The sequence below is a fragment of the Diplotaxodon limnothrissa genome, linkage group LG22 (genome assembly GCF_057381915.1).
Source record: "Diplotaxodon limnothrissa isolate DT_005_m linkage group LG22, D_limnothrissa_male_GT1.1, whole genome shotgun sequence".
Lineage (NCBI taxonomy): Eukaryota > Metazoa > Chordata > Actinopteri > Cichliformes > Cichlidae > Diplotaxodon > Diplotaxodon limnothrissa.
This window is the reverse complement of record NC_140616.1, coordinates 19,021,071-19,034,716: the sequence shown is the minus strand read 5'-3', so window position 1 is coordinate 19,034,716 and position 13,646 is coordinate 19,021,071. Positions and strand designations below refer to the sequence as shown.

At 40.2% G+C, this 13,646-nt stretch overlaps 1 protein-coding gene across 1 annotated transcript in view; it reads right to left on the bottom strand.

The window, feature by feature from the left end:
- Nucleotides 1-12,111, bottom strand: part of clasp2 (cytoplasmic linker associated protein 2) — a 66,498-nt gene extending 54,387 nt beyond the window's left edge. The window contains exons 1-2 of the mRNA XM_085346461.1: nucleotides 11,195-12,111; nucleotides 1,419-1,497 (exon numbers count right to left, since the gene is read on the bottom strand). Coding sequence (XP_085202587.1) covers nucleotides 1,419-1,497; nucleotides 11,195-11,392 — 277 coding nt within the window. The 5' untranslated portion in view covers nucleotides 11,393-12,111. The remainder of the gene's footprint in view (nucleotides 1-1,418; nucleotides 1,498-11,194) is intronic.
- Nucleotides 12,112-13,646: the final 1,535 nt, after the last annotated feature.

Here is a 13,646-nt window from a genome sequence, read left to right as displayed (position 1 = left end):
GAATGGTCTCTCCCAAAATTTCTGTATTATATAAACTTCAAACCTCACTCTGACATTCATGCAATAATACACAACAAAATGGCATAACCCCGAACGCACGCACGCACGCACAGGAAAAAGACAAGATGACATCACTGTATCACTCCCCCCACTGATGTTTCACGCTAGGAATGTGGGTAGGAGTGTGTGTGTGTTTCTGAGTGCACATTACACTACCACAACAGCTGGTTGCCTTGGCAACAAGGACAATAACCTCAAACAGAAAAAGTGACAGCGGGGGCCATTGTTGCACATGACTTCATTTCTTTCATTAAAGATGAAAACATACACAGGCACACTTCTACCGAGCAATCTAACTGGCCAATCACGTCTCTTCATTTTTTAGTCGAGAAGAAAATATAATTATGTCAAAGTAAAGTCCTTCATGATGTGCATGTTTCACTTCCTTTTCCACTTAACACAAGGGAGCTACTCGGAAGTGAAGGATGGTCACTGCACAGTTTTAAAGAACACGAACACGAACACGAACACACACACACACACACACACACACACACACGGAGTAATTGCAGCTGCCCTGTGCAATAAGTCAGCCCTGTAGATCAATACAATCCCTCAGTCTCAATGATCTCATCTTCCTCCCCTCACTGTGTATGTGTGGGCGGGTAGGTGTGTGGAACTGTATGGGTGAAGGGAGATGCAGAGAATACAGGGAAGGAGAAATGGAACTCAGAAAGAAGGAGGGAGATTCCATGGTTGGCATTGGCTCAGAGAGATGTTTTTAGCGTCCATTCGTAACACACACACATCTGCATTCATATAAAGCTCTTGGATAAAGAGAGTGTGTGTGGTAGACTATACACAGTGTGACCAGTCCAGCCTTTACAGAGTAGCACAGCAGGCTTCAGCAGGTTTGCCGGTGACAAGAGGCAGTGTGGCTGACGAAGACAGCTGGTGACACCTTAAGGGCATCCACAAGGTCTGGCACCGAGATAACACAAATACACAATGGCAGAGCATGAAATCTGATATGAGATTTAGTTCCTGAGGTCATGAATCAAGGTGTGGTTTGGGGGTGTACTAGAGTGAGCTACAGTGGGCCTAAATATAGAGATGCATAATAGACACGGAGTGGTACCAGGCTGCAGGGTCTATCTCAGAAGAACCACAAAGTGGAAGTGAGAGACAAAATGGAAGGACATATGTCAAAATGCCAAAGATTCACACGACATCTAGTGAAACTGACTGCTATATTGTTTTTGTTACACTTCTGAATTCAAAAGGCCAGACAAACACACTTCCTTGACTAGCGATTGCTGTTTACGATAAAAGAACAAAGAGATAAAGATCTATTTGCAGTGAAATTTAAAAGGACAACTTAAAGAAAACAAAGCATAGAGATAGATAAGATATCTCACCTGTGCCGAGGTATCCTTTAAACCGCTCTCCAATGCGATCCACAAATGCCCCACAGATATCTATCCCCAACAACGCCACCTACAAAACAGAATAAGAAAAATCAAACAGTTATAGCGGGCCACACACAAAAATTATTATATTATACATATCAATATACAGTCCGTTTTCTACATCAGTGACAGCAGTGAGAGGAAGAGAAAGGGGAGGAGGATTACATTCGATTCTGACATCCTGAATATTTTTTAAAGACCATCGAGGTTGTTTATTAAGTTTCTACTGACTCAGCAGACAGGTGAGACTGTGAATGATCCTTTTTCCATATTGAGAGTAGGGGTGGGAGGTATAAATGGTATACGATAGAAACGATATAAATTTGGCCAACTGTAGAGATTTTGACTATACCGCTCTACCACGATAGCGCATGTTGATGGTGTCATTAAGCTGCGCCTGTTTTGATCAAAAGCATTGCAGCAGCTACAAACAACATCATCTGCAAATTATGCCGGGCGACAGTAATAGCAAAGAGACAAAGCACTTTTGGAAAATGAGGAAAGCCGAAACCTGAGCTTCCTCCACTTCCCTACCCCTCATCAAAGCGTGTGCCAGATTTCGATGTCTCATTATGGAAATTTGTGATCGTTTTTTTTTCTCATTTGCCCCTAACCACCAGAAACTGTCACGTTAACTTTCATCGAGTGGAAAAAAGTTAGCGCTCAACCTCCAGCTTCACTGTGCTAACATAGCCGTGTAGCTAGCGATCGCGTAGCATCATTATATACGAGCTAGCCCAACTTCAGTAACCCTACAAACGTCACTGCTGTTTAGTTTTCTGTCTTCATTTATGTTGGAAGTGATAGCAGAGCTGTACGTTTGAATTTTTCAGAAATCTCTCAGTCAGAACATGATTGAGATATATATATATATATATATATATATATATATATACACACACATACATACATACATACATACATACATATACACACACACACACACACACACACGTGGAAACTAGCGAGCTAACTTACTTCTGTTTTCATGGATGCCTGGATGCTAAACTTAATTGTTACATCTGGTAAAGCAGCAACGCTGATCATTTTATTAAAGATGAAAGAATTTACACAGTTTTTAACTCTCAGCAATGATGCCGAAGTGTTCGTTTGACTTTGGGACCTGAAGAAGACGGAGTTTTGGACCCAGATTACTCCGCGAGGCTCCTGACTACGGTAGCCGTAATGCGCCGACAATCCATCAAGCGGTGCGGCTTCATAGCTTACCAAAGTCATACTAAAACATTTTTGACAGATTTCTGTGCGCTGTGTAGCACATAAAATCGGTTCGAGGTGAGTAAGCACAACCAGAATTCATACATAAGACACAGTCGATTTTTGAGAAAATTGAAGGATTTTAAGTGTGCCTTCTAGTGTGTAAAATCGCGATATATATCGTTATGCACATGCTTCAAATTATACTGTGATATGGATTTTAGGCCATATCACCCAGCCCTGAGAATCAAAATCTTGCCCCCACTCGCTTTAGAGATGTAATTTAGGCCAGTCAGGCATTTTCCAAACCTGTCCGAGTCTCAGCTATATCACAAACACGAGAGACTACCAACAGAAACGGAGTACAAATTGGAAGTAATTCATTCTAAGCAGCTTAAGAGTGTAGAGGAAAAGAAAAATAAATAAAGACATTTCAGACATTTTAACGGTGGTGAATGAACATAAGTAAACCTTCCAAACTTTCACCAACATACAGTACAACCAGGGCTGTGCACTTAATCCAGTTTAAATCGAAAGACTCAATTAAAAGACAACTTAGTAAACTTAAATAAAGTCTATTATTTCTCCAAACTATGTGAGTTTGCGTCTTAGATAATCATGCTCTGAATATCGACCAACATAATTGTGATTTCTGCCACAACCTAGTAGCTCCAAATACAACTACTTGCTTTTGAGAACTGATGATACTCGAGCAACCTCTATGTTTTGGTGATAACCCCAACATGGAACAAAAAAAGATCTCAAAAAAAGACTGTGATAATTTAATCACACAAATGCTTAATGAACAGTGACAGGCTGAGGCTCAAAACATGCTTGAATTGTAATGTATATTCTGTCGTTAACTCGGAGCTCAAACCGAGACAATGAGTGTTGTGTTTAATGGCTAACACCTTGCCGTTTCAAAGATAACTGCATGTCAACAGCTGCGGCACTCCTGGTTATGCAACACCCAGTCAGCTGTGTCCTCTTTAAACTACCTGCATAACTGCAGCTAATGGAGGTGCACACTGATATGCATTTTGAAAATCCGGTTAAAAATTATCCTGGAAAGAAACATAATGACTGAAGTCACAAGTGGAATAGAACGTGATGGCACCATTATTGTGGTGTGGGATTGTGTTCTCTAAAGTCACCTTTAATAGTCCTTCCACACTCTTCTCCACTGCCTCTCTGCGTTTTAATTCACCTCACAAGCAGAAGAAAAACTGGCCTGCGATATGATTCTTAGGGGGATACAGAGTTGTGTCTAGCGGTGGAGATGAGTTTTTCCACTGTGATCCTGACTAGGATCACATGCGCTGTGCTGCTGGAATGCTTGTTTTGGCAGTGCTGTGGTAAAAACTGAAGTGAAAAAAAAAAATTAAACATGACTCTCTGGACTCAGTAGGGGAGTCAGACTGCAGTTTTTCCCTATTTTAGTCAAAGGAAGAACAAAGGCAGGTATCTACAGAAACAACAAGGGGAGCGATGAGGAAAGCATGAAACGGGGATGAGGGCCAAGTCATGACACACAAAGCAAAAATCACCTGGAGAAGAAACACAAGCCCTGGGTCAACATGATGACTCCGTCATCCTGACCTAATTTACAGGGAAGGGGGTGGCAAAGACAAGAAAAACACCAGGAAAAAGACAAAAACGGTAAAGGATGGAAACAGCCCCTGGGCCTCCCATCCCCCTCTTCCACTCAGCACCCCAACGAGCTTGGAGCCCATAACCATATGGCATCCTCAATGGGAGAGACAGAGGAGAAGACAGAGTATGAGAGAAGGAAGGGACTTGACATGAGGAAATGCTGGAGAAACAAAAAAGCCCAATTTCTGAGAAGTTTCAAGTCAGGTATGGCCTCAAAATACTTAAAAACCCTATACAATAAACCATGTGCATGTTTTTAGTAGCACTGACACCAACACATTTTCTGTATCTCCAGATTACAGGATTCAAAATGACGGGGGAGCTGAGGTATGTTGGAGAAAAGAAAAAAACAAACTGCAAATATATTTAGTGCCGTATGAATGGCTCTTTGTGAAGCCCCAGCCTGCTTAGCCTGCTGATACGCATACCAGGTACAGGTTTTACTCTGGATTCCAGTAAGGGTTAAAGTGAGTGTTTGATTGAAGAAAAAAAAAAAAGTGTCCAACGCTCACAGAGAAATAAAGACAGACACTCAAACCATATGATTACAGAACAGACGGTTAATAGAAAACAAACTGCTCACAATTTTTGGTAAATGAATGAATGTTTCAGTTATTTATCAAGCACAGATACTCAAAACTAGCTGGCTCTAGAATCTTCTCACACTGGTCGAGTTACATTTATATTATAACATGAATTCTTAACAGAGAACAGTGGTAAGGCAATAGAAAAGACCGCATATGTATCGGGATATCACCAAGCTAATAAGCAACTACAGCTCTACTCCGAACCATTAATCCAGTGATTATAAAGAATAAAGAAAAGGACCAGAAGCAGATTTAGACCATTGTCTGATCCTGCTCCTCAGAGCCAAGCTACTGTTATAGACTACAGTTCAACAGTTCCTGCAGCTGCTTCCCACAAAAAAGCGGCGATCAATTCCATTCACTGGACGGTGTTTCCTGTGAAGCACCTGCAGGAAGAAGCCAACACAAAAATAATTTTATTGCACAATAAAGAAAAAAATCTGAATATGGTGACACTGAAATGGACAGCGCCAAGTCGGGATCTGAATCTTAAATCTCCAAATTTATAATTTCCTTTAACCAATACAATGCAGCTTTATCTGACATGTGTTGACAGCGATGTCAAACTAAATGCAGCAAAGTGATGTCAGCTAAAAGCATTTTCTATTGATGCTGTGTTCTGGATTAAATATAATACAATGGGTTCAATGAAGCTAAAAACTGGTGTAGGCCCACAGACTGTACATGACAGACGGACACAGCCACAAGAAAAATCACTTGCTTTTTTCTGGACTTATTTCTTAGACGAGTCCACAGTTTCATTTATTAAACCTGGAAAACTGTATGCTAACACAACTGATCACACAGCAAACCACATTAATCGTCAGATAACGCATCTTGAATACACAAACACCACAAACATGCTCTTGAGGTCCACATCAGTAACATGTCTCAGGCCCATAGGTCACTGCTTGTGTAGGTCTGCTACCTATGACCTATAAGCAGAACTGATAATGACACAGGTATCACTTAAATATTACCAAATACTAGAGGTGGGAATCACCATACATCCCACGATACGATATTATTGCAATTTTTTAAAATATTTTGCGATATTCAGATTCTGTACATAAAGGTAAACTTTAGCAATATTCATTTTATCTAATATCAAAGTCTCGCACTCAGTCTTTCTCTCATTTCAGTCAGTTTTATTGTTGACAAACTGAACGGTTTGTATTACAGTCTAGTCCAACTTAACTGAATGCAACCATCTGGTACAATTATAGCTATTCTGAACTATGCAATATGAAAACTATGCAGCCCCTTCAGCAACTGAAGAATTTGAAAGTAAATTAAAACAAAATATAATTTTACATTAAATAAAAAAGTTTTAAACTTAATTAAAATAAAACATGTCTTAAATTAAAATAAGTAAACCGTCATGTTTATTGCTGCCAAAAAACAGTTAAACACATTTGGACAGTGAAGGAATGTCAGGATTCTTGCTCAGAAAAAGTATCAACATGCTCTGAAGTCAGAGCACAAAAACCTTTTTGTAACAAAATATCAATTTCTGCTGTCCCTGTATCGATACATTATTAGCAAATAAAATATCACGATACTTAGAGCTGGGCGATATGAGATTTTTTCATATCACGATATGTTTTTTTCATTTCAGGCGATAACGATATCTATCACGATATAAGCCAAATAACTATATTTGTAAGATTTAAATGTGCCGTTGCTCACAAGTAAAATGTGAAATAATCAGCAGCTTGTTTTTATTTAAATATTTATTTCCCATAATAAGTTCAACAGGGTAGATGTACTTAAGGAACATGAGACTTTTTCAGATAAATAAAGGCAAATATTGCAAACTACACAAAAGGCAGCCGCTAAAGCGTTTAAGTTTCAAAATAGAACAAACGAAACAGACTAAATTGTCAATTCCACTTAGAAACAAAATATTAATTCTAAAAATAAATCTTAGTTTGTTTTACAGAAGAACAGACAAAACTGACTAACTTTTGTCAATATCAAATAAACTGAGAACTAAAAGGAAATTCTCAATCTCTCCTTGTTGTATAGCTTAGCTTTTCTAACAGTTTTAACAGTTACTTTAGTCTGACAAAAGCCGAATGACGAATTAGCGCTTCCAGTCAGAGACTGAGGCTACGTCCACACGTACACGGGTATTTTTGAAAACGGAGATTTTCCGTTTTCGTTTTAAAAAATAATCCCGTCCACACATTAAGGCAGAAATGAAGGAAAACGCTGCTATGAACATGCCAAAGCAGCAGGTGGCGCTAGATTCCTAACCGTGCAGAAATGTTGGCCAATCAGAAGTCTAGAAGCCTCGGTGGGAAAAAGTAAACAAAGCTGGGGCATAGAAGCAGAACCGAGTCGTATGTGTGGAGGGACAGTAACTGTGTGTATATGTAAGCATTTAAACACTGCAGAGAGTAGAATTAACAGTAACAGTATTGTAGAAATTCATTTCACCGAAACAATAACGTGGCGCACAGTGTGACGCATGCACCAGTTTATTGTATTTCCAGTAGGGCTGCTCAATTAATCGAATTTTAATCACGATTACGATCTGGGCTTTCAACGATCATTAAAAATGACTGAGCCGATTATTAGCCCCTCCCTCATTTATCCGCGACACCTTAAAGGCCGGTCCGTGAAAATATTGTCGGGCATAAACCGGTCCGTGGCGCAAAAAAGGTTGGAGACCGCTGATTAAGAGGACCCGAGGGAAGCTCGGAAAGCTAAGCAGAAGTTATTTGGAGAGTGACTGCCGTTGGTTGAAAAGAGAGTTAAAAAAAAAAAAAAAAACTTCAGTGGTGTTGCACACTATTTTATATTATTTTTTTTAAAGTCATTGTTAACCCTTTAAAGCCGGTCAGAGCTGCATGCTCCGTTTTGCATAACTATTGTTAAATCCCTGTAGAACCTGAACCGTGTAAGCTAGCGCAATAATTTGTTTTGCATATGAAACCGGAGGAGTTGTACTTACATCTTATGCCATCAGCTTGTCCTCGGTCACGGTTTCGTTCCACATATAGCTTTGCAAAAATTGCATAAAAAGCGCTTGCAGGAACAAAAACATAATATTCCAGAAACACGCTTTGCCGTTCCTATCAGCTGTTCGTAACACTTCCCACAGTGAAATGATGCACATGCTGTTTTCTTTGCAAATTTGCATCATAGGATTGTTTTTTGTTTTTCCTCTCCAAAATAAAACTATGAAGACACTCAAAATAAATTTCCTGTTGTTGTAAACTATTTTTTACAACTTTATTGTATTTAAAGTTTTGAGGGATAAACCTCTTAAATTTCTCCAAGTAGAAATATATGTAAACAAAACAAAAGCGATTTTCAATTTTTTTTGTAGTTTATTGCACTTTTTTGCAATTTATGTAATTACTATGGACTTAATGCATACATATTATTAAAATATGGGCTATAACAGTTGTATTGATGTATAGCAACTTGAAATGCTCCCACAAATGGCACTACAGCATGTAAAAAAATAATATAAGCTCTGGTGGACTTGGTTCTATAGTAGGTCTTAAAGGGTTAAATAAATATCGTCAAATAATCGTGATCTCAATTTCAGTGAAAATAATCGTGATTATCATTTTTGCCATAATCGAGCAGCCCTAATTTCCAGACTTGCTTTCGGCACAATTTACAGTGCACGCTACTCTGTTTTTTTGTCAGACTTGAAATAGCCGAAATACCTTCACACTACGGAACTTCTATGGCTCTTCCGTTCGACAATCTCTCCGGCATTGGAACCATCATCTGTTTTCTCTTCGGTCACGCTCGGTTGATTTTTCTAGTCGGCACACTCATTTCCTCCATGCGCTGGCTCCATTACCCGCTGGCTGCTTCCCAAACAAACACACGTGCGGCTTGGCACTTGTGCTGTACGTAACAAGTCACGCGACGTGACGCTGCGGCTGTGATTGGTTCGGCTCTGCGCTACTTAATTTGGATTGGCTGACTTTTTTTTTATTTATTTTTATTAAGAGGACAAGAGCGGCGAGGTCTATCGCGATAGCTTAATTTCTCTATCGAGTAAAAGTTATATCGCGATACATATCGTTATATCGCCCAGCTCTAACGATACTACACAGTATCAATTTTTCCCCCACCCCTACCAAATACCATTCCTTATTCTAACTGTAGACTGTGGTTATGTTTCTATAGGCATCTATCCTAAAGCATAGACTGTAAATCATAAGTAGATATATTATTATTATTATTATTATTATTATATTTAAATGTATACTTATTTTACTGTATCTGTTTATCTTATCAAGATGTTTGTTTACCATATAGTATTTTAATTTTAGCTACATGCTATTCCACCTATTTAACATATTTGCCTGTTGCTCTTAACTTTATTTTCACAAAGTTGGGATAAATTAAGCTTTTCTTATCTTATCAACGCAAACTTTAGTGTGTGGCATCTCTTACACTCCATTAGACACAATTCAAAGTGTTTGGACAGAGGAGTGTGGATCAGTTTGAGCAGTGATGGGTCATATGGACCTGCTCTCCATAAAGGCAGCATGCAATATTAATATTCTCTCTTCTATAGGCTCTCTAGCTTCTGTACTCTTCTGTAAGCAAATTTGATTTCCTATTCCGTCTACACAAACACACACACACACACAGAAAAGAAGCAGATGAGGCAGGGAGGCGAGGATACATTATTGAACTGATCAATAAGAAAAGGAAACAGTGAAGGGCACACAAACGCAGCCAAGAAACAGAATATTTTTTCCATTACTAAGAGGCACTTGATTGTGACACTCTTTGTGCCTGAAAGATCTCTGAAATGTATTTGTAGGTCTTGAGTTGTGTTTTCCACTCACGCTTAGCCTGTGTCTGACTCTAGTTCTTGTTTCCTTAAATGCCTCCTGTATTCATCTCCTCTCTTCAACTCTTTATCACCCCCCCCCTCCCCCCACCCGCAACTGCTGACTCAGCATGTTGCTTACAGCTTAAGGCCTTCTACCCAACAGAGATCATGAGCATTGCTAAAAGCCTGCTGTATGAAGGCCTCTGGGGCTCCCAACTCACTTGCACATCAGTGCAAAGTGACTGATCTGAGCTCGAGTTACTGGCTGTGTCATCTACATAAAAGAACAAACCTAAACAAAGAAAGATGTTAGCTTATCACAGCCACAGGAGATTAAAAAAAAGGCTATAGCACCATACAAAACCATTCACTGAGCATTTCTCTTCACTATTTTTAACAATAGCAAAAAATTCAGCTTATAAAAAGCTTTCTTCTTGAACATCTAACAGGGATACTAAGCGGACAATTGGTGAAGACTCCACAGCTGTTTTTGTACAGTGCTTCTCACAATACCGATTTCACTATTCCTAAAGTTTCCATGGTACTAAATGGAAATGAATATTAAAAGTTTTATTTAAAAGATCACAAGACCAAAATGACAATAAAGTCCAGAACACTTTCTTTCTCTAGCTGGGTGTCGTCAAATTAAAAATCTCTTCCAGAGGCTCAGATGCTTCCTTACGCTGAGCACACAATTTCCACACTCATACAGACTTTCTGAGTCCTGCATATCAGTGCAGATGAAACTAATCAGTCCAAAAAGCGACTCGAGAGTAATACTGCAGCATGGCTTTAAAAGGGATTTCCAGCTGTTATGACTTGCTGTCTGGACTGGTGTGATGTGCTGGCAGAAATGGCACATTCCTAACTCTGTCTGCAAACCAGCACATTACACACAAAATCCAGGACTTAAATAAGGAGAATACTGAGAAAATCTTGAAGAGAGAGGAGATCAAAGGAGAGAGAGAGAAAATAAAACATGGATCATAACAATGAATCTCCCAACCCCTCCCCCATCCCATCCAATGCTCCAGCAGTCTACAGTCCTAACAATGGGTCTCCTTAACACAGACACGCACACAACCAAAACAGCAGCACAAACCCAACAAACCACAGGAATGCCCCTCAAAAGCACTCCTCAATGCTTGGGTTGCATTTAAAGATGTCTGCCTCTTGTGCTCCAGGATTAGGATGTCATAAAGAATCACAGAGCCTTCTGCTTCTTGCCAGCGCTTTTGTTGGAATTTTCCAGTGCACACATTAATCTCAAAACATTAGACTTGGGTCTTCTTCATATCGTTAACAGGTCTTTAAAATGTTTTACATCATCTTTTGAAAAATATCTCAGTAAATGTCAGTGCTGTCTCTTCCCAGGTACCAGGCAAACCAGTGGAAAACAATTCACGAACAGGCCGAAGGAATGGCTCATACGATGACAGCTCAAGCTCTCTCACCTTGAAATTGCTGGAGTTCACCCATCCCGTTAACTCGTCTATAGTCTTGTCCAGCCGGGGTTTGTCCTGCTCTACGTCCGGGGAGCGATGCGGATCGTTCAGATAGTCAATAAGTTCCTGTCCGACCTGCAACCTGCGGGTAACATCTTTCTGCAGTACCTGCTGGTAAAAATACTCCATGTTGTCATGTTCCTCCATTGGGCACTCAGTGCCGTGCGGCCAGCCGCTGAAGCCGGCCGGAGACAGGAGACAGTGGTCGGTGGGACGGGGTGCAAAGAACTCGAGCTGCGAAGTGTAAACCCTTCAAGGGACAGAGACACCGTGCAGTCTGGACTGCCTCTAACTGATGTTTAGTCATCAACGTACAATCCCTTGCAATATATATATATGTGTGTATAGATCAATGTAGCATAGAAATCATCCCTCCACTTTATACGTTACGACAAAGACGAAGCTGGCTGGTTTCCTTATTAGATACCGTTAACTCAGAGGGAACTTAAACTTGGCGAAACTTCGGGAAACGAATAACCGCAGTGGCCCTCAGCCGGTTCCTTTAATATAACCTCATCAGAAAAAAATAGCAAATATGCTTGGCTGTTATGCTAACAAAAATAGCACATAGAAAGCTAGCACGGCCACCCAAACAAATATGGACAGCTTCACAAAAGCTAGCTCAGCTAGCTACCGTCAGTTATCCGCAGGCCTCAGTCCGCTGCTCTATTCCATGACCGCGGGCTTTAAAGGCGTTCAACGGTCAGCTCCGTCCGGGGCAAAGTTGCACCAAACTTCCACAAAAATAGTTCAGCTCCAGTCCGGGGGTCTCTGATTTCTCTTTAACCCAGGAATAATCGCTGCTGCCGTTAAAGCTGTTATTAGGCGCTGAAAGCTGCGCGTTGCCGGGGACTGCAGTTCACCAGGAGGCGCAACCGATCAACGATCAGGCCGATGGGTCTTCGGGCACTGCACAGCCAGCCTGCATAATGCCTGATGTAAAATGTAAAATAAACAAGTGCACTGTGAACCACATCCGTACTAAAATAGGGAAATATATACGCTTATTAACTTAAGATATATTTTTATTGATTGTGGCTGGTTAATTTCTATTCTCTGTTCTAGAAACGATAAACAAAATTACTGTTTACGTGTGGGCGTGTCCGCTGTCTACACGGCCCTCTGCTGACATCTAGCGGCGTCACGGCTGCACAGTCTCTATTCAAATTGCTGCAGTTTACTATGAAGTAGGTCTTTCAGATAAAAAACAAAATCTCACACTGCAGAGACAAAGCACAGTTACTATTAGTCACCTTTATTTATTTATTTTTTTAATTTATTTCTTTTTCTTAAACATAAAACTGTTAAAACGGCTGTCAAACAGGGCATTAGTATCACAGCCAGTCGAGTCAGCTATGTATCTCAAATCCATCCAAGTCTTCCTTGACCTTTCCATCTGGTCTCTCTTGTTTCAGTCCTATCCATTGTCCTGCCAGTCTCCCCAGTCTTTGAGCACTTGGCACTACACGATACTTATCAGTCTCTTGTTTAACACGATATTAAAAGCTGCTTTTGTTTTGTTGCATTTTCAGTGCGTGAAATGATGGTGTTCATGCCCCATACGTGTGTAATCAGGCATGACGAGACATCATGTTGAAATCCTGTTGATCTAAAGAGGTGCGTGTATACAGTAAAATTAGCTGTTGGTTTGTGGGGTGTGACGGGATTTCCAATCTCTGCTTTTCAAATTACCCCATCACATATGTTTTGTAGGATTAGATGAACCAGAATTTGTCAGGGATCAATTACATACATTGACTGGCAAGTTCCACCAGACCTGTATAACAAACTAATTGCAAATTACTACTCGCATGATTCTTTAAGTCTTGATGACAGCCAATTCATTTATGTTTCTACATCATCTGTAAATTAACATTTACACAAAGCTAGACTAAATGAACCTCCAAGTACATAAATTCATGTGATTGTCAATAAAGTTGAGGTGCCTTTGTTCACAGTCTCATACTTATCTCTAAACAAATTTCCTTTTTGCTTTTGAAGCAAAGTTGCACCAGCGTCAGCCCTGATCCAGACACACACAGCATAAATCTGAATAGTGGGTGTCACAGTCCAGTTTAAAAACAGTTGTATCAGTGTTACTAACCTATTCAGAATCAGTTTAGTAGCTGTCTGAATAACAGTGGGACTGGAAACCTACTCATGTAAACAAGTTAGTCTGTGGCCGCTAACCTAATTGAGGTTGTAAACAAATGCTTAAGTAGTAGAGTAGAAGCTAGACCACAAGGGCTACTGACAGGAGGATTGGATAAGGGCCTGCGAGCTAACGTATCCGCGCAGTTCACGGGAGAGGCCACTCATCCCAGCAGCATACAGTGTCAATATAATGCTTTTAGACACCAAGGGTCTGAATCATAGGTCCTTTTTTGTAACACAGCAACAG